At 41.4% G+C, this 24,908-nt stretch overlaps 1 protein-coding gene across 2 annotated transcripts in view; it reads right to left on the minus strand.

Annotated features, from left to right (window-relative positions):
• Positions 1-24,908, minus strand: part of gabra3 (gamma-aminobutyric acid type A receptor subunit alpha3) — a 215,191-nt gene that overhangs the window by 6,494 nt on the left and 183,789 nt on the right. For both annotated transcript variants that reach the window (XM_026234254.1, XM_026234255.1), the window contains exons 8-9: positions 23,658-23,810; positions 12,020-12,225 (exon numbers count right to left, since the gene is read on the minus strand). In XM_026234254.1, coding sequence (XP_026090039.1) covers positions 12,020-12,225; positions 23,658-23,810 — 359 coding nt within the window. The remainder of the gene's footprint in view (positions 1-12,019; positions 12,226-23,657; positions 23,811-24,908) is intronic.

The raw sequence follows: 24,908 nt of genomic DNA on the forward strand, positions 1-24,908 counted from the left end.
TGTTTTTCTTTTTTTAGTTGAAATGATGTTCTGAGTGGTTGTGCGATAATCAAATTATTATTTTTTTTTTCAAGTAATGAGGATATTAATGCATTACCTTTTTATTTACAACAAAATATACAGGTTACTTTTTTAAGCAAATATCACACATAACTTGTTTTATTTATTTATTTAATTTATAATGTATTTAATTTATAAGAAAAAGTATATTTTAACTTCACTGTTGCTACTTTTTCACACTCTCTTTTCACGGTAAAGTTCTGACAACCACAACTGCCTTTACATGTTTTACATTTAATCAACAGTATCTGATAACCTATCAAATAATGATTTTTCTGGATCTAACTTAGAAATCCGTTTCTCTCATATGTCTCCCCAAAAACTTTTTTTTTTTTGCTTTGCTTCTAAACCATAGAGGTAACAGTAGTAAGCTAATTTAGTATGTGACAGAAATATATCCGTTAATGAAACCTCTCATGTAATAAATAAGTGCAAACTTACTATTAAGTAAGTGCTATCTGGATACAAATGCATGTTAATTCCAGGTGTCAAGGATGCCTATGATATTCTGCTTGGGGTTAGGTATTCTGGTCCTTCTTTCACTGTAAGTCCACATTTTGTGTGCAAACAGCATTCTACTTAGTGAATTTTGTTATTACGTTACTACTTCTCTTATCACAAGCAACTGAGAGTAACTGTCACCATTGGTGGCAAGACTTAGAAAGAGCAACTGTCCAGTACAGGACCTTCTCTAAGTTAAATCATCAACCCCAATCTGTAATGCCATTCTGTGCTTCAAAGACAGGTGAACCCCAGAGGGCAACAAGATCAGTTTCCAACTTGATCCGAATTACAGTCAGGAATGAGTATAGTAACCAGTGGCCAGTACAGAGCGAGTTCTGTTAGATAGTGTCTGTAGTTAGGCAACTGTCACGCTCTTGCTATCACACCTCTTGCTCAGCAGTGACCCTGCCAACCCTTGCAGTAAAGCAAATGAGATGAGATCTCAACAATTCAATTTCTCATCATGAGGCCAATAGTCAATGCCAACCCATTTCTTGTTCCTTTAATTATTCTCTTTTCCTTTACTTTATAACATATTCTCCTTCTTCGTGCTAGTTTCATCTGTTTTTTTGTTCTTTTGTTTGTGATGCTCTTTTTCTTTTCTTTCTTTTTAACTATAACAAATCGGTTTTCAGCTTTCTCTTTAGCCAAAGACCCCAGTGAGCCTGTTTTCAGTTTATCTTTCATCTGTGTACTGTGTTCTGGTTTCGATCATTCTCTTTTCTTCTATAAATAGCCATTCACTCTTCAATCACAAAGGTCCAATAATTTTAAACTGAGCAGCCAATAGCTTTCCTTTGGGTGCACCGCTGGCGTTAGAGAAGTGTAGTGAAGCCTGTTACACATAACCAATTATCAGTAGCTTCAAGACCACAAGCACAATATGGTCAGAATCACATTTGACAAGTATTTCTGATGATAATTAACACTTTCTGTTTTCAAATATTTTCAAATATTGTTCAAGAACTGTTTGTAAAATTTTTCCCCCTTCATTTCATCATACGTATCAACTGCTTTAATTAAATTATATAAGCCTATAGTACTTGTATAACGTCTCGGAAATGTACACAATCCTCATTCCCTGATGGAGGGAATGGAGACATTATGTCGAACTATATATTCGGTCTCACTTGGGAGGCCAATCATCTCTTAGTTTAAGAGAAAACGCCAATGAAAATTGGCTAGTGGATTTTGCATCCACTCCCCATGCATATGGTTTTAAATAGGAAACAGGTGCATCCACTCTTCAGGTTTTATACTGAGAAGCTGAGAACGTGTCCTAGACAACAGCGAATGGTTTAAGGTTGTGGAACTGGGACTTAACGTCTCCATTCCCTCCATCAGGGAACGATGGTTACATACATAACCAAGATGTTCCTTATCTGTTAGTCACTAAGAGTTATGTGGAATGACATGGGGTCCATGGAAAATGCCACAACCTGAACACCATCACAACCCTTTGGCCCTGCAATTGTCGAAAAGCCACAGCATGTCACAAAAGCTATGCTTATGGTTACAACCTTCCCAAAGCCCTAGCGCAAATTCACTGACCTTGATACCGAAGGGTGAGTATAATGCTGCTGGAGAGGGCCATGCTACTGTTCCATCCACAAATGTTTTTGGAAGGGAATTTATCCTTCAGTGAAAGGTTGCTTCAATGTTTCCTATTTGTTTTTTTCAGTTTGGCAGAAGATGGGAAGCGAGCCTACAGAGACCACATCCTACCCGTAGGAAGGTGACGTGGAGATACTGATATGGACAGACCCAGGGGGCAGTACTACATATGGAATGGGTCTCTGAGGTAGGTCCTACCTTAGAATAGGGATGCCAGAAGAGACTGACAGAGCGGGTCTGTCAAGGGAAGACACGGGTTTACAAAGAGGGAAAACTTACCGTGGAAAATTGCACATATGGGCTTACCCATAGGGAATCAAGCCATATGGGCACCTAGTCCAGTATAGGGGATGACCGGGACTCCGGGCTTGCTAACACCTGATCTGGGCCTTGCGACAGACTGCTCCGCTAAGTCTGACCGCCGAGGGTGCTGGAGGATGCTCAACCAGGGTACACCAACCAGGGAACTCTACTGGCAGAAAAAAGGCGCTCCCGTGAGGGAGGCTGGTGTAGCAAGTGTGACACCGAGACAGTTCTTCCCACCAATTACCTGTTATCCAACACACGGGAAGAAACCGGCTCTACACGAAGGTTGTAAAACCTTGTGAAGGTGTTAGGTGTCGCCCAGCCCACAGGTTGACAGATGTCTGCCACAGAGCAGGGGGCATGGGTTGCCTTGGGAATGGTACACCAAGGCGATGGCATCAACCATCCAGTGAGCCAACCTCTGCTTGGAGACAGCTATCCCTTTCTGCTGACCCCCAAAGCAGACCAGGAGCTGCTCAGAGCTTCTGAAGCTCTGGGTGCTCTTACGGGACACAACAACACTAAGGCTGGATCTGCCTCCTCCTGGGGCAGTGCTTGCAGGTTCACCACCTGGTCCCAGAAGGGAGTGGTGGGAACCTTGGTCACGTATCCAGGGCCGGGGGTTCAGGGCAACGTGACATTAGGTTGGCCCGAACACAAGGTACTTTTTACTTACAGAAAATGCTTGGAGGCCCCCAACCCTCTTGATGGAAGTGAGCACGATCGGAAGTGCTGTATTGAGAGACAAGAACTTTAGCTTGACTGAATCAAGCGGCTCTAAGAGACCCCTCTGATGTCCAGCCAGGACAATAGAGAGGTCCAGGAGGGCATCATGGGTATCCTAGGAGGATTTAACCTTCTGGCACCCCTCAGGAACATAACGATCAAGTCATGCTTCCCCAGCAACTGGCCGTCCACTTCATCATGATGGGCTGCAATAGCAGCCACATACATTTTCAAGGTGGAGGTTGATGGCCTATGCTCCAACCTTCCTTGCAAGAAAGAAGGCTAGAATCTGACTGAGCATCTCTGTGGGTCTTTTCAATGAGAAGAACACAAATTCGTGAACAGATTCCACTTCAAATCATTGGCCTGCCTCGCACAGGGAGCTCTAGCCTGGTGGCAGATCACTTAGGTCTGCTCCGTCCCGTTTAGAAGCCACACATGGAGTTTCCAAAGATCTGGATGCAGGTGCCATATGGTAATCTGTGCCTGGGCCTGTCGTGATAGTCTATAAATCAACTAATCACACGATAAAAAAAATGAGCTCGATAATTTTTCCGGCCGTGATAATTGCTTTTTTCAATTTTTATTTAAGAAATGTAACATATCATGATGTTGGGTTAGTCTGGAGCGCAGCCTGTGGACAGCCCATGGTAGAAAACACCCTCTCCGATGGCACAGATGTCCTGGGAATAAAGAGATAACTTCTCACTAGAGTGGCCAGCTTTGATACAGCATACAGCACTGAAGTGACACAGCATTGTACTTGCACTACTGTTTTATTTTAATACTGCGTAACATATTTTCCAAATAACTTTGTTGCCCTTTCTCTATAAATGGGCCTACCTTTTGCTCGCTTCATTTGGCTTGTTCAGCTAAATATGTCTGTAGGCGTGTGGTTGCTTGTGTCAATGCACTCTGTGTGGCTGCATGATTTAGCTCCCCCAGAATGTGGACAGCTCCCAGCTACTTGAGCCGCGTCTGACTCTAGAGGAGTCAACAGCGGCTGAAACCACCATAAAGCTAGATGCGTTGCCAGCAATCCAGACAGTTGATGTGCCAAAGCAGCCAAGGTCCTGTCCAGGACCCTGAAGCTGCCTGCCCGTTGCATGTCATGCCCCAGGCCATGCTACAAAACCTCTTGTTCATAACTGCCCCCATGCAGCTCTTTGAGCACCTTGGCCTAGTAGACCCGAAGGTTGGCCATGGCATGCAGGGCAGAAGCTGCCTAACCCGCAGCTCTGTAAGCCTTGACCACAAGTGTGGATGAGAACTTACAGACTTTGGAGGGAAGCTTGGGACCACCACGCCATGTGTAGGCGCTCTGAGGACTTAATTGCATCGCAACAGAACGCTCCACTGGGGGTATCCCAGCATAGCCCCTTGGCTGCTCTGCTATCAAGGGCAGTGAAGGTGGAGGAAGCACCAGAACAGTTTCGGGTAGTTAAAGGTGCCTTCCATGAACCGGTCACTTCCTGGTGCATCTCTGGGTAGAAAGGAACTGGAGGGCAGCACTGAAGATCAGCGCAAGCAGCCCCCAGGAACCAATCATCCAACCTTGAGTGTTTAACACTTCAGTTTCATCCATCACACCCAAAGATACATTGCAGTGCTTTAAAACCTTAGGACAGGAAGAGCGAAATACACTTATCACTGCATCTAAATCAACAACATGTTTATTAGATCCTGCACCCACTAAATTACTGAAAGAGTTGTTACCTGTAGCCGAAGAACTACAATATTATTAATTTGTCATCATCTTTAGGTCATGTCCCAAAACCATTGAAGCTGGCGGTTATTAAGCCTCTTATTAAGAAACCAAAACTAGATCCTAGTTAACTGGCAAATTATAGGCTTATTTTAAATCTTCCATTTATGTCTTAAATTTTAGAAAAAAGTTGTGTCTGCTCAATTGAGCTCCTACCTGTAAAAAAATGATCTGTAAGACGAATTTCGGTCAGGTTTCAGGCCCCATCATAGCACAGAAACTGCACTTGTTAAATTACAAATTACCTGCTTCTTGCGACTGATCAAGGCTAAATCTCATTGCTAGTTTTATTTGATCTTAGTGCTGCGTTTGACACTATAGATCATGACATACTCATAGATCGATTACAAAACTATACAGGTATTCATGGGCAGGCTCTAAGATGTTTTAGATCCTACCTGTCCGATCGCTACCATTTTGTTTATTGAAATGGGGAGTCATCTCATTTATCACAAGTAAAATATGGAGTGCCACAAGGATCCATTCTAGGTCCCCTTCTATTTTCAATATACATGTTGCCCCTTGGTAATATTATTAGAAAATACGGGATTAGCTTCTACTTTTATGATGATGATACTCAGCTATATATCTCAACGAGACCAGATGAAACTTCTAAATTATCTAATCTTACAGAGTGTGTTAAAAATGTAAAAGACTGGATGACCAATAATTTTCTTCTATTAAATTCGGATAAGACAGAGATATTAATTATTGGACCAAAAAACAGTACACAGAATCTGGTAGACTACAGTTTGCAACTAGACGGATGTACTGTTACTTCCTCTATAGTCAAAAATCTGTGTGTTATATTAGAGAGCAACTTGGTCTTTTGAAAACCATATTTCCCATGTTACAGAAACTGTATTCTTCCATCTTAGAAACATTGCCAAGCTACGAAATATGTTACCTGTTTCTGATGCAGAAAATCTAGTTCATGCATTCATGACCTCTAGAATGGACTATTGTAATGCACTTCTAGGTGGTTGTCCTGAATCTTTAATAAACTAGCTACAGGTAGTCCAAAATGCAGCAGCATCTCATAAATTGTGACTGCAGTTGCATCTGATCAAATGCACATTCTTATTCTTTAGCTTGGATTGAACTAATTAATTTTACTTTGTTGGAACAGCAGCTACGCTAATGATGTCTCTATTTGTTTCCCTGTGTTGCCACAGGTAGGATTTACACAAGCTCCAGTCTGGATCCAGAACACCTGAGAAGAGATGATGCCAACCCCTCAGATGACCCCAGATAATGCTAACCCTGAATCAACAAACAGAACTAACAAATATTGCTACAAGTGTGATAGCATCATATAATAATTGCTGTTAATAGTGTTCATCATCTGGCTGACTACGTCTTGTATACATTTTTCTGAAAAATCCTGTCATATGCCAGAAACTGACAGTCACCACTCATAAGCTACTACTAAATATTGTAGAAATGTAGTTTTACGTAAAGTTGCTTTTTTAATGATTTGTATCGTAAAAAGCGCCATACAAATAAACTTGAATTGAATTAAATCGGGAAAGGGTGAAAGATTTCACTCGAGCCCGATGCTCTCAGCTGCCCGGGAAAGCATGGCTGTCATCTCAGGATCAGACTCGGGCAACGCAGCCGAATCCTCATCTCCCGAGGACTCAAGCCCGCTTTGTGATGTGTCGATCAACATTTGGTCTTCCTCCTGAGCCCTGAATGATATGTAGGGAACCTGATGAGAGGGTCCAGCAAACTCATCCATAAACTCAAATGGCTGCCTTGTTTATGAACGGAGTGTGGGGGCATGGCAGGTCTCGAGCCTGATAAGCCAGGACAATAGCATCCACTATCCAGTGGGATAACCTCTGCTTGGAGACAGCCTTTCCCTTCTGCTGGCCTCCGTAACAGACAAAGAGCTGGTCTGAGGTCCTAAGGCACAGAGTTCTGTCCACGTAGGTGCGGAGCGCACGTACTGGACAGAGCAGCACCAGGGCTGGGTCTGCCTCCTCCAGGAGCAGCGCTTGCAAGTTCACCACCTGATCCCTAAAAGGAGTGGTGGGAACTTTGGGCACGTACCCAGGCCGGGGTCTCAAGATAACGTGAGAGTTAGCCGGCCCGAATTCCAGGCACACTTCGTCAACTGAAAATGCCTGCAGGTCCCCGACCCTCTTCACCGAAGCCAAAGCCGTCAGGAGCACAGTTTTCAAAGATAAAAACTTTAGCTCTACTGTGAGCAAGGGTTTGAAGGGAGCTCTCTGCAGTGCTGATAGAACCACTGCGAGGTCCCAAGAGGGGACTTGCTGAGGGCGAGGCGGATTGAGCCTCCTTGCTCCTCTCAGGAACCTGATGATCAGATCGTGCCTTCCAAGAGACTTACCTTCAACAGGGTCATGGTGAGCCGAAATGGCAGCCACATAGACCTTGAGGGTGGAAGGAGACAGCCTTCGTTCCAACCCCTCCTGAAGAAAGGAAAGCACTGACCCAATCGGGCATTTCCAGGGGTCCTCACGCCGTGAAGAACACCAAGTGACGAAGAGGTTCCACTTCAAAGCATAGGCATGTCTGGTGGACATGGCTCTAGCTGAAGTGATGGTAGCTACCACCTGTGGTGGCAAGGTACCTAAACCTTCCGTGACATGTAGGTTCCACAGATTGGGACGTGGGTGCCAGAGGGTGCCCCGTCTCTGAGAAAGAAGGTCCTTCCTCAGAGGAATTGGCCAGGGAGGGGCTGTTGCGAGGAGTACAAGTTCGGGGAACCAGGTCCAGCCGGGCCTAAAAGGCGCAACCATGAGGACCTGCTCCTCGTCCTCCCTGATCTTGCACAACGTCTGTGCAAGAAGGCTCACTGGGGGAAACACATACTTGGCAAGGCCCAGCGGCCAGCTGTGTGCCAGGGCATCCGTGCCGAGCGACCTCAGATGACTTGTGACTCCACAGGAGGAGATGGCGAGCGAGTTGCGACATGCGGCGGGAGTGTAGACCAACCTGACGGTTGATGTACGCTACGGTCGCAGTGTTGTCCGTACGGACCAGAACGTGCTTGTCCTTCAGCAGGGCCCTGAAGCGGTGCAGAGCAAGATGTACTGCTAGCAACTCGAGGCAATATGACTGCCGCCGCGGACGCCATATGCCCCAGGAGCCTCTGAAACAGTTTCAGTGGAACCGCTCTCATGCCCTCGAATTGTCTCAGGCAATTCAGCAGTGACTGCGCCCGCTCGTTTGTAAGCTGCGCGAACATGGTGACCGAGTCTTTCCATACCGAGAAAAGAGATCCTCTGCACGGGGGAGAGTTTGCTCTTTTCCCAGTTGACCTGAAGACCCAGTCGGGCGAGGTGTCTGAGCACCAGATCCCTGTGCTCGCACAACCGCTCTCGAGAGTGAGCTAGGATCAGCCAGTCGTCGAGGTAGTTGAGGATACGGACACCTTGTTCCCTGAGAGGAGCCAGGGCTCCCTCCGCGGCCTTTGTAAAGACGCGGGGAAAGAGGGCCAATCCGAATGGGAGAACCTTGTACTGATATGCCTGCCCCTCGAAAGCAAATCGAAGAAACGGTCTGTGTCGAGGAAGAATAGACACATGAAAGTACGCGTCCTTCAGGTCAATCACTGCAAACCAATCCATCGGACGAATGCATTCGAAAATGCGCTTGGGCGTTAGCATCTTGAACGGGAGTCTGTGCAGAGCTCGGTTCAAGGCACGCAGGTCCAGGATTGGCCGTAACCCACCTGTCTTCTTGGGCACTATGAAGTAAGGGCTGTAAAAGCCGGACTTCATGTCGGTTGGAGGGACTGGCTCTATCACGCCCTTTGCCAGCAGGGTCGCGACCTCCGCGCGCATGACAGGGGCATCTTTGCCCACCATCGTCGCGTGGACACCCCGAAACCTGGGGGGACGCCGGGCGAACTGAATCGAGTAGCCGAGCCTGAGCGTCCGGATGAGCCAGCGGGAAGGCCTGGGGAGCTCTAGCCAGGCTCCCAGGAACCGAACCAGCGGGGTCAAGGGGACTACAGGCGTACCCAGAGTGGGGCAGCGTGGTGGAGCAGACAGCCCCGGCACGGGAGGCATAGCATCCCTTAGCGGGGGCAGAGTGCGGGCACTCGTCTGACTCCAAGTGGCAAAGAGGGCATGAGAAGGCGAAGCGTTCTTGAGCCGTCTTTGCATGGAAACTGGCAAGGGGAGAGGGGAACGAGAGCGGCGAGGAAGCACGTCGCCAGCTGTCGTTCGTGGCCTCTTGGGACCCGGAGGTAGAGGAAACAGCTCTTTTAGTGAAGATTTGGTTACCAAACAAAAAGAAAACGAACACAAAGGATTCTCCCCCGGCCCTACTCCGGGGGAAGGAGTTGTCCTGCTACCATCTCCTGATGAGCTGACGTCTCCAACTCCGGGTCGCCCGTCTCAGGAACGCTGCTTGGCCTGGCGTTTGGCAGGTTTAGGGGCAGAGACGGGTTGCGCCGCCCTTCTGTGGCCATCTCCGCCAGCGACGGGGTGGAAGCAGCAGTGGGCCTCCGGGGCAAGATGTGTCTGATGGCCTCAGACTGCTTCTGGGCGGCAGAGAACTGCTGGGCAAAGCTCTCTACCGCGTCGCTGAAGAGGCCATCCTGGGAGACCGGGGAGTTGAGGAGCTGAGCCCGATCAGACTCCCTCATGTCTGCCAGGTTCAGCCATAGGTGGCGCTCCTGGACCACCAAAGTGGACATCACCTGACCCAAGGAGCGCGCAGTGACCTTCGTCGCCCGGAGAGAGAGGTTGGTAGCAGTGCGCGCCTCCAGAAAAACCCCTGGGTCAGCACCGCCCTCGTGCAGCTGGTGGAGCAGCTTGGCCTGATAGACCTGAAGTGAGGCCATGGCATGCAGGGCAGAACCGGCCTGGCCCGCAGCTCTGTAAGCCTTGGCCACAAGCGTGGATGAGAACTTACAGGCCTTGGAGGGCAGCTTGGGACCACCATGCCAAGCGGAGGCGCTCTGTGGACACAGTTGCATCGCAACAGAACGCTCCACCGGGGGAATCCCAGCATACCCCTTGGCCGTCCCGCCATCGAGGGCAGTGAAGGCGGAGGAAGAACCAGAACGGTTTCGGGCAGTTAAAGGTGCCTTCCATGAACTAGTTACTTCCTGGTGCACTTCCGGGAAGAAAGGAACCAGAGGGGGGTGCTGGCGATCCGCATGAGCAGCCCCCAGGAACCAATCATCCAGCCTTGAGCGCTCGGGACAGGGTGGAGGATTCCACTCAAGCCCGATGCTCTCCGCTGCCCGGGAAAGCACGGCCGTCAGCTCGGGATCAGACTCGGACAACGCTGGCACTCCCAAGGGAGGCAACGCAGCCGAACCCTCATCTCCCGAGGACTCAAGCCCGCCTTGTGATGCGGCGATCGACATACGGTCCTCTTCGCGAGCCCCGAATGAGATGTCAGGAGCCTGAGAGGGTCCATCAAATTCATCCAGGAACTCGACCGGCTGCGGCGTATGTGAGGGGGGTGTGGCCCGAGGAGGTTCGCTCGTCGGGGAAGCCCACACGGTAACCCTCAGATCACCCTGGCCTCCAGCCGAAGTAGCTCTCTTACGAGAATAAGAGCTAGAACGGGGTGTGGCAGAGGGGACTCTATACCTTTTAAGGTAATCGAGTCTCGATCTCAACGCCGAGATGGTCATGTCCCCACAATGAGAACATGAGCCATCCACGAACGCAGTCTCAGCGTGCTGGAAGCCCAAACATGTGACACAGCGATCGTGACATATCGACCGCACCCAGAAACACACGGGCGAAATGACATCTTTAAAAAGACGCAAATCGGCCCGTATCTCTTTTGTAAGAGAAATTTGTCTCTTTTAGAGGTGTTGAAGTGCTCAGGGGAAGGCGGGAGCTGTTGCAGGAAAACCAGACGAACCGCTGAATCGCGCCGTCACACCAACACCAGCTCTTGCTTGTAAACACTCCGGTGATTGCAGCAAGCAATGTGCTCGGCTCCGAAGCGAAAGCTTGAATGCGAGTTGCTCGCGTTGCTCCTTATATACCCACTCTGCGGGGCGGAGCTTGCGATGCAAATTCCGCAGACCAAGGTACTTTGTGTACCATTGGCTCGTTTTGTACCACTCAAAGGTGATTGGGCTCTCGGGCGAGATCCCATTCGTAACGTCAAACGTGACCGACTGAAAGGGAACTGTATTTACATTTATGCATTTAGCAGATGCCTTTAAAATAAGTTATATTGTTCATTAAGCTTTTACTCTTAACAGAAATTGTCACTTTAAAGTTTCAATGCTACATTTTTAACAGCTGGCTTTAACTTCCATGTACAAGTCTATACAGTATGCATATATTCAGTTTTGCATTATACTCTTGTCAGAGACTCTGCGGTCGCCTTTTCTTGCTTTCCTTTGAAACACAACATTTCCACTCTACTGAATGGTTAATGAAGAAGTAAAGTGTTTCTCAGCAGATACCATGTAGGTTACAACAACAGTATGAAACAGGAATTCATATTGCTGGTTTACAGGTACAAGTTCTCCTCATACTGTGAGCAATACTGCACCTCACTGAGCTTTCTCTGTGGCAATTCCCTTCCATTAGCTCTGAGCACTTCATTTTTCAGAGGTTATCAGGGCTGGGACAGAGGGTGGCAATAATGAAGAGCAAGCAAAAGCAGTGGGGAGAGCGAGAGAGAGAGATGGTTGACAGCATCAAATTTACTGAACAGGAACAACCGCAATGACAATTCTCAATAGTGAAACGCTTGCTAACAAGAAAGGCCACATTAGCTGAATATTTATTGCTTATTGTGGTGAATAACTTTGTAAAAACAAAACTATACTGGAAAATCAAACAGTGCTTGATCACTCTGAGAAACAATATAAATGTACACAAGCTGTAGTAAAGTGTTCTGCATTTTTAGTAAAAGAAAGTGAAAGGTAACTTTCAGATTTTTCCAAATGATAGCACATCCATTATCTCTATGGCACGGCCTTATAGGATATACACACTTATGTTCACTTTATACAGATGTACAGGTATTACTGTACTTTCACAGCATTGTCACAGTCTACTACTAGTGCATTAAATAATCTCTTACCCGCATCTCCTGGGCCTCCTTCTGACCATCCCAGGCCCAGCTGCGCTTTGTGAAGTAGTTGACAGTGGCAAACTCAATGAGAGCAGAGAAGACAAAAGCATAGCACACTGCCATAAACCAGTCCATAGCTGTCGCATAGGCTACCTTTGGAAGTGAGTTCCGGGCACTTATACTCAATGTGGTCATGGTTAGGACAGTTGTGACACCTAAAAACAAAAACGGTTGAGTGTTAGATATCATGGTCAAGATAACAGAAAACGTAGAGTAATCTTTTTACAACGTTAGTTGCTGTCAGTTGATTTAGTCAGTGTATCTAACCAGCTTTGTCTAGGAAATGATGTGAAAGGATAATGCCACTGTAAATGGAACATCAGGTTACAACCCAACACTGTACCAATATTGTTTAATGCAGTGGTTCTCAATCATGTTCCTAGTCTCTACTAATGAGCTGATGATCTGGAAAATTTTATAGCATTCAAAATGCAGCATTGGGGGGCTCTGGAAAAGTCAATGAAAAAATGAAACATGCAAATGTATTAATACATACAATAATTTATTGAATAATCATTAATCATTAATCCTATAAATTGTGATAAAAACACAAACAAAAACCTTTTGGTTGCATTGTATTATTTGTTCCCTTGCTGTCTAAACCCATAATAGTTATGTTGCACATTTTTGGATTAGGACCCACTTGTTTAGAGCCACTATGTTAGAGGAATAGTTCAAAATGAAAATGTTGTTATTATTTACTTTTCATATCATTCAAAGTCTTTTTGGGTTTCCTTATATGGAGCACAAAAGCAGATTGTCAGAGTTGCTTTTTTCCAGACAAAGTCAAATCAAGTAAAATAAAAGATTGAAATTTGTACTGTCAAGCTTCAAAAAGCACTGTAAAAGCAGTTTATATGACTTCTGAAAATTCATGCAGTTATGCAATAGTATTTTGTGTAAAGCCATCACTGAAAATCTATGTAGGGTCATGGAAATGCAGGAGCCTTTCCCAGCAACTCAGGCTGTAGACAGGGAAACATCATCAATAGATGGACATACTGTACTACTTTTACACCTACGGACAATTAAGTGTTTCCAGTTCACCTATGCTGATGTCTTTGGAACACTTGAAGGAAACCCACACCAACATGAAGACTCAACACAGAAAGGTCTTAAACAAGGACGGTTCTCGAGATGATAGCACTGTCTACTGAGCCACCATGACAACTTGGTTTTCTACCACAGCTTGAGTAAAGCCTAAAAAAAATTACATGATAATATAGTTTATATGGTAGACTATGGTCTTGAAACATCTTTTAAAATGGTGATTAGAACGTTAACAACATTTGTGAGAGTTTCAAGGACAGGTGCTTCTTTACTTTGCAAGGTGTTTTAGTTTATTTCACCTCCAAAGAAAGCTCTTAGCACTGGGATTCATGCCAATTTGCAAAGTGTCAGGCTACAAAGAAGCATCCCTAATAAGTGATGGGAGCTTTCAAAGGAACTGAGACTAAATACTGGAAATGTGCTGCTCTAAAACCACAATAACATTCATAAGAAAATATTATGGCCCTTAGATTGCAACATATATCAGTGACGAGAGGTGATTTCATTAACTGATCATGCTGTCAAATGGATTTATATATCAGAGCAGAGACAACAAATAAGAAACACTATATCAGGTATCGATGGGGTTTCCTTTTTTTAAAAATGTTTTCTTCTTGCACACACACCCACACATATCTGTGTGTAGTTTGGTGATCATATCGCTAATATTTTAATGTTATTTTGCTAAATATGAGTAATGTTTTGCATGCTGTGTGCATATTGTGTGGTTTTATGTGTAGAGTTTAGAGAAAATAAGTTATAGTTTCAGAAATTGCAAGCAAAATAAATAAATAAATAAATAACGCGATAAACTGAGAACCAAAACTGTGTTCTGTGCACTTAAGGCTTGTGTAAATAATGTTGTATTTTTTTTTCAGAATTACATTTTTTTTCTAAATTCAGGTGGCAACCTTTACCTCACAATTTTGTATATAAACATATACTACAATGTCTTCTTTAAACATGGGTTTGTTTAACCTATTGCATGTGTGAAAGTATTTTTAATAAAACTCCCACAATGCAAGAACACAGCATTGTTTTTTTTTTTTTTGATTGTGCAAATTAGTACTCTTTATTTAGAATATTCTAGATGCCATAATATGTGTATGGATTTCTGATTTTTAATATCTTTTCTTTTGGAATGACTCACCATTTGACAACAGAGTTCTTAGGGCAATAAATAAACAATTAGAATTGCATTTCTTACAGAATGTCAAAATACTTAGTTAAATGTGATGATAACAATCTGGTGAATTTAAATCCCACTAAAATAACTGACAACATAAATCAGCTGCGCTATTAAATTATGTTTCACAGGTCCTTCAATTCTGCTAAATTGAATTTGATAAGGAAAAGGAGAAAATGGCTCTGTATAGATACGATAAAGGCAATCGTCCTACTTGGTCTGTTACTGCCCACTGGCTTAGAAGAGAATGCAGATGGAAGACACTGATATATTATTACCAGGGGTGGGTATTCTGACTGCAGTGCAAATAAAACTACATAAGAATGCTACATAAATAAAACTCATCTATATAATGTGTAATATATGGTGTGCTGTTGAAAAGAGGCTGCTATTCAAATGAATTCTGAGTGCTGTTTCCTCCCATAAACATCACTGGCTGACAATTAAATTGAAATCTATGGCTGATGAGGATCTGTAGAGTGTCAAAAAGTCGAATGGCATGGAAGATTCTCATTAAACTTTTCATTAGGCATTATCTCCATCTGGAAATGGAGTGAAAAGCAATGGGAACATTAGAATGTCACACAAGGTGCCACTCTGTCTGCTGAGACAGTTGCCTATTATGTGCAGTGTGTGTTGAAACCATAAATTACACACTACACTGTGGAGCTTGAAGAAAACGACAAAACAGGATTATCTGTGTGAAATGTCAGGTAGGAACCATCAGAGGATATCTGAGAAACTGGCAGCTATCCAGAGATTGATTAAAAATCAGTCTCAAAGCGATGTTTGTGAGATGATTCATCAGCCTAGAAATACTGACACAGGCTTTGCTTTTTAGTGGGGTGGATGAGATGGTTTCTTCTGTGCATAATTTGAACAGTAGTCAATTCTAAAGACATTTATTTCAAGAACCATGTTAGTTTTATGATTCTTTAGATATTTTTCACCTTCAAAACCCCATAATGACAAAGCCAAAGCTAAATCTGTGAAAGGAGACTGATGAGTAATAATGTACATTATGTATTTACAAGAACAATCAAATAGTACAAGAACAAAAATAAGAAAAAAAAACTGAACAGAAAAAAATAAATTATCTTTATTATTTTTTGAAGGTCTGTCATGACACGCCTCATCCTCCTCCTCCTCCGCCGCCGCCTCCTCCTCCTCTTCCTCTTCCTTCCTACACTATGCAATGAAGTTTGATAGGGTGTCCGAGATTTTTATTTTTTCCTCTTTTTTTTCGGCGCACAAATCTTTTTGCGGATACACGTTTTCGTTGACACGGATCTGCCGTTTTTTAAGAGTGAAACCGATGTTTTGAAACCGGGTCCCAGAGTGGATATATTTGAAAACGCCGCCTCAAATGTAGTTGAGTAAAGTCATTAGTACTCCCCAAAAATGATACTCGAGTAAAGTACATATCCCTCAAAATTGTACTTAAGTACTTTACTCAAGTAAATGTACTCCGTTACTGTCTGACTCTGTATATCATGTTAATATATTGCCATAGTTAAATTCCATAACATGCCAATTACATGTGATACCAATTTCACGTTCGCACATACATAACTTGTTGCATATATTTTTTTTCCGTTAATTCTTAGTTTTTGCCTTGATAATAGAAAATATGAGCTAGGCATCATGTATGACAGTCAAAATTCCATGTGGGACATATTTAGTTTGGATAATCGTTAAAGGGATACTCCACCCCAAAATGAAAAATTTGTCATTAATCACAAAACCCCATGTCGTTCCAAACCTGTAAGAGCTTTGTTCATCTTCGGAAAACAATTTAAGATACTTTGGAATGAAACAGGGACTGTCCCATTAACTGCCAAGTAAAATACGCTGTCAAGGTTCAGAAAAGTATGAAAGACATAGTCAGAATAGTCTATCTGCCATCAGTGGATCAACTGTAACACAATGAAGCAACGAGAATACTTTTTGTATGCTAAAAAACAAAAATAACAACTTTATTCAACAATTTGTCTCCTCTGTGTCTCTCCACATTACCGTAGAGCCATTTTGGAGAACATCAGCTGAACACAAGCAGAGTGCACTGTCTTTCATACTTTTCTGGACCTTGACAGTGGAATTTACTTGGCTGTTAATGGGACAGTCGCAAGCCTCGGTTTTCATCTAAAATAGCTTAAATTGCACACACCTGTCTAAATAATGTCTAACAGCAGATGAATGTATATTACAGAAAAACAGACATGATTGTGTTGAGTCACAAGGTTTTGAAGAGCAAAGTGGCATCAAAGTTGCATCATCTAAGTTAAGTTAAAGGGGTCATGATCGGAGCAATAAAAATTTCCTTGATATTTTGACATATAAGGGGACATTGTACTATAAAAATATCATGTGACTAAAAACTTTCTCTTTATTCTAAAAACAGCTTATATTGAATCCAATCTGCCAAAACGATAGGTAGCGGAATGTGCCACTTTATGAGGTAATAGTGTGGCTAAACCCCAATCATAGCAGTGGGCATTAACTTCTGAGTCTACAATCTGCCATGGCTATTCAAACAGAACGTTCCCATGATGGGGCTCAAAATAGGACAGAAAATAGCCTATTACTTTTAAATTATGATATTTTTGTGGTAAAAGTCATGATTATACGTGGAATTCAGAGAACAGTACAAAATAATAAAAAGGTTCATGAACCCTTTAAGTAGGAGTTTGACAAGGGGTTAAAATGTTTATTTGTTTAACCTGTATTTTGGTTTGTTAGGAAATAAATGGTTCACCTTCCATACTTGTTCAATGAATCATAAGCAACTAGTGCACATACACCAGCGGAACAGTCCTTAAGACACTTTACAGGCAGTAGACAATTAAGGGTCACAGTTAATAAATGAAGACATTAAATACACATTTGTATTAATTCTAAAAAAAACATCCTGTTCGCCTGCCTGAACATGCCATAGTCCTGCTGCAGGAGGACAAAAGACTGCAGATGTAGCAAGAGAAAAAAACTGCAATGTCTGTAATCTAAGCTGCTCAAGACAATGCTACAGGGAGACAACAGAAAGGACAGGTGTTCATCCTTGCAGCAGGAAACCACATAAAACCATGTGTCCCCCAGACATGTTCAAGAATTTGCAGGTGCCTTGGAGGAAAAGTGGGTAACATTTCAGCAAAAACTACCTCCATTTATGATTACTGCCAAATCCATGGGTAGTAGTCAGATGGCAGATTGGTGGGCTAAAGCTGCTGAGGTTTAGTGCTCAGGGGAGCTGGTTTTGAAGGCCTATGTAGTAAAACCCGGAGGCACCTTAGAAAACACCACATTTAGCACAGCTTGTCTACCAGACTGGCCACTCCATTACTTCAATGTCCAGCCAGCCTGAGCTGCATGCTGTTTCATAACATCTGCAGACATTGTGGAATATCAATATGGGTCTGCGCTACACCTCATTAGTACCTCTCGATTGGAGCCTACAAGCATAACTACAGTGGTTTTCAGCACAGACAAAGCAGAGGACCTCACAGAACACTATTCATTAAATAGCATAGTATACAATAGAACAGATCTTTTTTGTTATTGTTTAAAAAAGCAGCTGTCTAGAAATGGCAATAATGCATAGCAAATAATAGCATTACATAAACCTCAATAAAGTTAACCACAGTGAAGTGGTACAGTACTGCAAAATAAAAATTATATAGTGCAAAGTACAGGGGCTGTAATTTCAGTTAGAGTTATTGACATTAACACCGATTATAATTACCCTCATAAAAAATAATGAAAATAATAATAATTATATATATATATATATATATATATATATATATATATTTCTCTCTCTCTCTCTCTCTCTCTCTTTCTTTCTCTCTCTCTCTCTCTCTCTCTCTCTCTCTCTATATATATATATATATATATATATAAATATAGAAATATTGGCCACTGATTACTATGAAGAATATAGGACAACAAACATATAATTTATAAAGGGATTTCTTGGGAATGGTATCAAATACCAAAAACTGGACACGAGTTATCATTAGCATTATCATTATCATTGGAATTACCTGATATGAACACTTCCACTGATTAATCATCGCAAGTGGAGATCTATTGAGCCCACTGATTTTTCAGATTTTATTGACTGTTCTGTATGTTGTGTTTCTCTGTCTGATGATCTGGATGATAATGTCTCTGTGCTGAATTATTCTGTCTTGTGCCTGGACACACTGGCTCCCTTGAAATCACAATCTGTTTCTTAAGTATGCTCAACTCCTTGGTACAATGATGATCTGTGTGCTATAAAGACTATGTGTAGTAAAATGGAGCGTAGATGGTGCATATCAGGTTTAACTAGATCACCAGGCCTGGAAAGACAGCTTACTTGAATATAATGCTGAAATTGTGTCAGCTAGATCTGTTTATTTTTCTCAGATAATTGTCAGCAATCAGAGAAACCCTAAACAACTGTTTCACTTAATCAACAAGCTGCTTAAAAATCACAGCCTTTCTAATGTTCCATATTTCTTCATTTTTTGGTATTTATCCAACTTTGCTATTCATGACTCCCAGTCTCTGTAATATGGTTTTGAAATTGAAAGCTTCGACTTCCAGAGTTGATCCGATACCATCTTGTCTCTTCAAATCATGTTTTGATTCCCTTTGTCCTGTTGTTTTGCGAATTATCAATGACTCATTGTGGACCGGTGTTGTGCCAGCAGCACTTAAAATTGCTGCTGTCACCCCTGTGCCAAAAACTAATAACATAGACTTTGATAATATGAATCATTTTCGCCCCATCTCTAATCTTCACTTCCTCGCCAAAATTTAAGAACAAACTGTGACTTCTCAATTGCTTTCTCATCTTTCCTCTAATGACCTTTTTGAGTCACTTCAATTTAGATTCCGTAAACTCCACAGCACTGAAACAGTGTTAGTTAAGGTCACTAATGACTTGTTAATGGCTTATCTATACTGATTCTTCTCGATCTTAGTGCTGCTTTTGACACTATAGATCCCTCTATTGTAATCACCCGTTTAGAGACTATCTTTGGAGTTTCGGATTATGCATTGAAGTGGTTGAGGTCCTATCCCTCTGATCGCAAGCAGTTTGTTGTGATGGGTGGTTGCAGGTCTGAGGTCAGTGTGGTGAACTCTGCTGTTCCCCAGGGATCCGTTTTGGGCCCTTTACTTTTTAGTATTTACACTTTTCTATTTGGCCAACTTTTAAGAACTATCGGTACATTACATACATTCAAAACTTGATGTCAATATGCCGCATCTTCTCTTTCTCAATGTTTTACTGAGTTTAAAAAAATGGATGTCTGAACAGTGACAAGACTGAAGTGATGCTTATTGGTTCACCTCACCAGTTGCGCAAATCAGAGACCATAACCTTAAGTGTGGATGGCTCTGCTTTACAGTTTCAAACTAAACAAAAAACAAATATTTGATGCCAACTTAACATTTGATCCAAATGTTCGTAATACAGTCAAAACATCTTTTTTTTTCATCTCAGAAACATTGCCAAATTACGTCATATGTTGACTTTTTCTGTAGCTGAAAAATGAATCAATACTTTATTTTTTTTCCCTCAAGGACCAAGCCTATATAGTTGGTCCTTGAGAAGCCTACATAAACTTTAGAGCTTGGCCCCTAAATATCCCTTCTGAAAGGAACAAATTGTGTGTCATTCTGAACCAGGCTCGAATTATTATTATTAATATATATATATATATATATATATATATATATATATATATATATATATATATATATATATATATATATATATTATTTTTGTATTTATGATTCCACATGACCAAGACAATAAAATTTAAGATTTTATTTAAATTGCTCCTTCCAGACATGTGTTTGTACTCCAAACAACGGCAGGCTTCACACAGCTGATTAGTGTTCATTCACCTTGTGGGAGACACTTGGCCCTGATTTGCACACTTTTCAACATCTCTCCAACATCTCTCCTCTGGGCAAGATAAGCAGGACCAAATGATAATAGCAGAAGTATACTAGAAGAAAAAGTTGCACAAGATAGAGTGACATATCTGATCGAGGTGTAGAGCATGTCTGCTGGGGCTTCTCCACAGAAGAGCAGTGACTAGTTCATGATGAGATTCATACACAGAGTGTGACTGCTGATTAGTCACGTTTATAGACACAACTTGGGTAATGGGAAATCGGTACAATATAACCTCCCACTTGTCTTTATAAAAATATGTATGAGATGATACTAATTATGAATAATTCAACACACTCACATCTTTTTATTCTTTTGACAAAAAGGAAATTAGCAGCCTTGTATCTTAGATGTTTCTTCTAAATTAACTTGGCCAACTCTCTTCTGAATTACAACTAGTCTCCTATTTCGGAATATGTTCATTTGATTAAGACTCAACTGGGACTGGTTACCCTATTTAGGCAGAGGGTTTTTCTTAAAGGAATAGATCACCCAAAGATGAAAATTCACTCATCATTTACTCACCCTCAAGTTGTTCCAAACCTGCATGAAATTCATACAGGTTTGGAACAGCTTGAAGGTAAGCTGATTTTTTATTTTCAGGTGAACTAAACCTTTCACCTTCATCTTCGGCTTTAAGCCAAACACTTTGTAAGACATTTTTAATTTAGTCTTTGTGATTTAGAGCAAACACCAGTTTTATTTTTTACCCTAATTAGACAACATATCATGTTTATTTATATGTATTTAAAGTCTAGGAATTTTAGTGTAGTTTTAGTCAATTAAAATGGTTTTGCTTAAAATGATCCACTATTATTGATCATGATTGTTATCAAATGATACATTTTATCTGGATTATTGCACTTTCACATAAAGCACAGATAAAGAGAAAGTCAACTCATGCATGTGATATACTCACCACATATATTCACTTCATCTATTTCTGATTTATTAAATGAACATCCTGTCAACTTTATAAAAACTAATAAAACTCAAAAGTTTTTAGTAGTTTTAGAGCATTAATTAGCAGTGAATCAGTTTATACATTTATGTTTTTATTTTTAATAAATTAATAGATTAATAGTAAAAAAAATAAAAATAAAAATAAATAAATAACAGAAAAAAGTACAAGCAAAGGAAATAGCAATGCATGTTTCAGAAAACTGGTAGTAGATATATAAAAATGTGTGGGCTGAACGCCAATTCTAAAGAGTCTGTCTTGAAAGTTGTGGGTGTGCAAAGGATAATTTTGAAGGTAGGCCCCAAAGAATACGATGGAATAGATGAAATATGACTATACACCTGAGCACAAAGCCACACTGCATGTATTAGTTTTAGCTTGAAAATTATGGATTTAGCACAAGATAAAAGACAACAATGAATAAAGAAAAGTGTCAGTACAAGAACATAACCAGCATTATTCAATATTTACTGAAGGGAAATACTAACTTTAGTATATGTGTAGAAACATTGGAGGACTTTGAAAAGGAGAGATGGGGAAGAAAACTAGAAGATGTCAGGTGAGAATTGTCGGGTCCTGGCAGCTCAGTTAGTTTTGTCCTTGTTTATTTAATGTTTGTTCTGTGTGTGAGCACAGGTTTGTCTTGTTTATGTTGGCCATGTGCTCCCCTCTGTATCCCTTTACCATGCCCCCTCGTTTAGTCATTATCTAGTCCATGTTTAACCTTTTTTTTTTTTCTAATCTGTGCCTTGTGTGCTTCATCTCTATTTATTTTGTTATCCTGCTTCATTGTCTGTTGGTTTGTTTTATGCCGTGTACACACTTTGCTGTGCTACATTTTGCAGTTGTGTTTTAGGCTTGTTATGGATTTTGCATATACTTACTATTGTTGTTTTAGTTCCCTTACTGCTGTGTGTGTTGGTGTTTTGTGCTCCTCTCAGTTCTGCCCTCCCAGCCTGAAACCGAATGGTTGACCCTACTTTTCTTCTCAAAAAGAAGGCAAGTTTGCCAGCAGTTCAACATTAAGAGCATCAGCTGCAAACAATGAGTGTCCTCTTTCATATAATGAACTAGTACACACAAGCACATATGTTTTCTAAAACATCACATCACATTAAAAATATTAACAGCTTAAGTCATTTGTGGATTAATGGGTATTGGAGACGTGAAAGGTTTAAAACGATTTAGTTCGATTTGGTGAACTGGTTCAAAAAGATCCGGTTACATTGAATGATTCGTTCATGAACCAGATATCACAAACTGCTTTGTTTTGAACTCTCTCACAACAGACACGGAAGAGAAGACAATGCTGAATAGTCGTAGTTTTTGCTATTTTTGGACCAAAATGTATTTTCGATGCTTCAAAAATCAGTATGCTTCAGTATACTGTGCACACAGTTTCAATGGAGGGACTGAGAGCTCTCGGACTAAATCAAAAATATCATAAACTGTGTTCCAAAGATAAAAGGAGGTCTCACGGATTTGGAAAAAAAATGAGGGTGAGTTATTAATGACATCATTTTGATTTTTGGGTGAACTATCCCTTTAAAACTGACTAAATTTGATGTAATTTACATGCCAGACCAGTATGTGGTGCTGTAATTCTGCTGCAGAGATACACTAAAACTGGAGAAGAAGACTTACAGAATGTGCATAAACCTTGCACACTGTATACAAAATGTTTTGCTTTAGTAATTTTAGATCGTTCTTTAGTAAAGCTAATAGGGTAAGTAGCTTCTTCAGCACGAACACAAGCATGTAGTCTGCCATTGTTGTTGATGATGCTACGTGATGTAGCGGTGTCTGACCAGACTCAATGCATTCTATAAATCTAGTCGTATTTGTTATGGTACTCGAGGGTTGCTAGTTGAATTTTTGGATTATGCCTTGTGAGGGGCAGTAGGTGGCAAACTCTGGTGGCCAAGGAGCATGACCATCCACAGACCATCCAGCAACACTTAGAATCTGTCTGTAGCAATTTCCATTCCTGTGCCTCTCTTTAAAAATGACTGCCAATATAAATAGAAAAAGAATGTGATGTAAAATATGATATCTTTTTCTGTGGTTTAGTGTAATATTTAGAACAGTGAAGTGCTGTTGCATTCTATCAAGAAAGGCTTTGTGAGAAGTATCAGAAATTATTTTATTCTGTGGCTGATTTCAAAACAGAATCCATCACCAACCAGGTTTAGGACCTTCCCGATTTGGTAAACTTTCAAAGAGAAGACAAACTTTTTAAATAATCTCTAGTGCTATTGTTTACTGATGCTTCCTGTTGTGTCATAATGGTAGATAAAGACAAAAGCATCCGTACAAATATAATGCACAGCATGTTTTGATGTAGATCATAATGTAAACAGCAGCTCTACGTTGGACGGATTATTTGTTGGATTACTCGCAGACCACATCTGTGCATTAGTACACAAACAGAAGAAAGGCTCACCGAAGACGGTACGTGCTGGAACGGACTCCCGGTTCAGCCAGAAGGAGACCTGAGACAGAATGACGGTCATTATGCAGGGGAGATACGTTTGGATCACGAAGTAGCCAATTTTCCTTTTCAAATGGAAATATGTTGTCATCACCACATATTCTCCTATATAAGAAATAAGAAAAGAGAAGAGAAAGACCATAAGAGATATGTATTATTGATGAGGCAACAATTAGACTAAAATATTCAGAATTTTATTTATGGATGATCATGTAACTGAGATACACGAGATGGGGGTCTCGTGTTGGGGAGAATGTTTAACTGATTGGTTCTTGTATATCACAGCGCCAACGACGGAGTTGGATTCAAGTGCTTTCCCAGCACGGTTAGGGCCGATTGGATGTTCTGACCTTAACAGCGGGAAGGAGGTGAGAGACAATCGCTCAATCTGAAAGCCCTACCATTTAGTTCTCTATGGAGGTCTGATAGAGCTTGAGGAGCTGCAATTATGTCTTTAAAATTTGTGGTTGGATGGCCAATTTAGACTGCTGAAGTCATATAATGTTTATTCAAAATTTTGAACATTTGCACAGAAATCAAAAGAAAGGAAATCTTATTACTCAGTGGCTGGTCTATTATATATCAGAAGTAGGAGACTTCTGCAAATGTCTATATTTTCTCTCCATTTATTGTCATTGCTGTCTGGAAGACACTACTGCGATGTTCATCTTCTGTAATAATTAACCAGATATAATAAATTCTTGTTACATATAAACAATTTTATGTCACATCATAATAACCACAAGGTTCAAAGTGTCTGTGTATGAGTTACAATCACACCCTTTTCTGTGATTAATGACTTATTAATCGCACATTTCATGAAATTAAGCATTGACCATTTATCTTCTTTCAAATGTTTATTTTGTCATCATTTGCTATAGCCAGCAAAGTAAACCAAAAGATTGAAGGGTGATTCTCAAAAATCTGTATTTTCTGCAAGCTTTTTTTTTCAAGATTAATTTCTGTCTTTCCAAAAAAGGACACCAAAGAACCAAATGATATACAGAGCCAATATAACTACATATGAAAGAAAAAAAGAAATGCTAAAAAAAAAAAAAAACATTCAGAATTGTATAGTATATGTACAGTGCAAAAGCAAAAAGCTTTTTACATTTTGTAGAAATCAAGTTGCGATTCTGAACAATCTCTGATATAATCAGCTTGGTTTCCCTTATATTAGTGCTGTCTGAATGCATTTGCTTA

This window comes from Carassius auratus, chromosome 46 (genome assembly GCF_003368295.1).
Source record: "Carassius auratus strain Wakin chromosome 46, ASM336829v1, whole genome shotgun sequence".
In the NCBI taxonomy this organism is placed as follows: domain Eukaryota; kingdom Metazoa; phylum Chordata; class Actinopteri; order Cypriniformes; family Cyprinidae; genus Carassius; species Carassius auratus.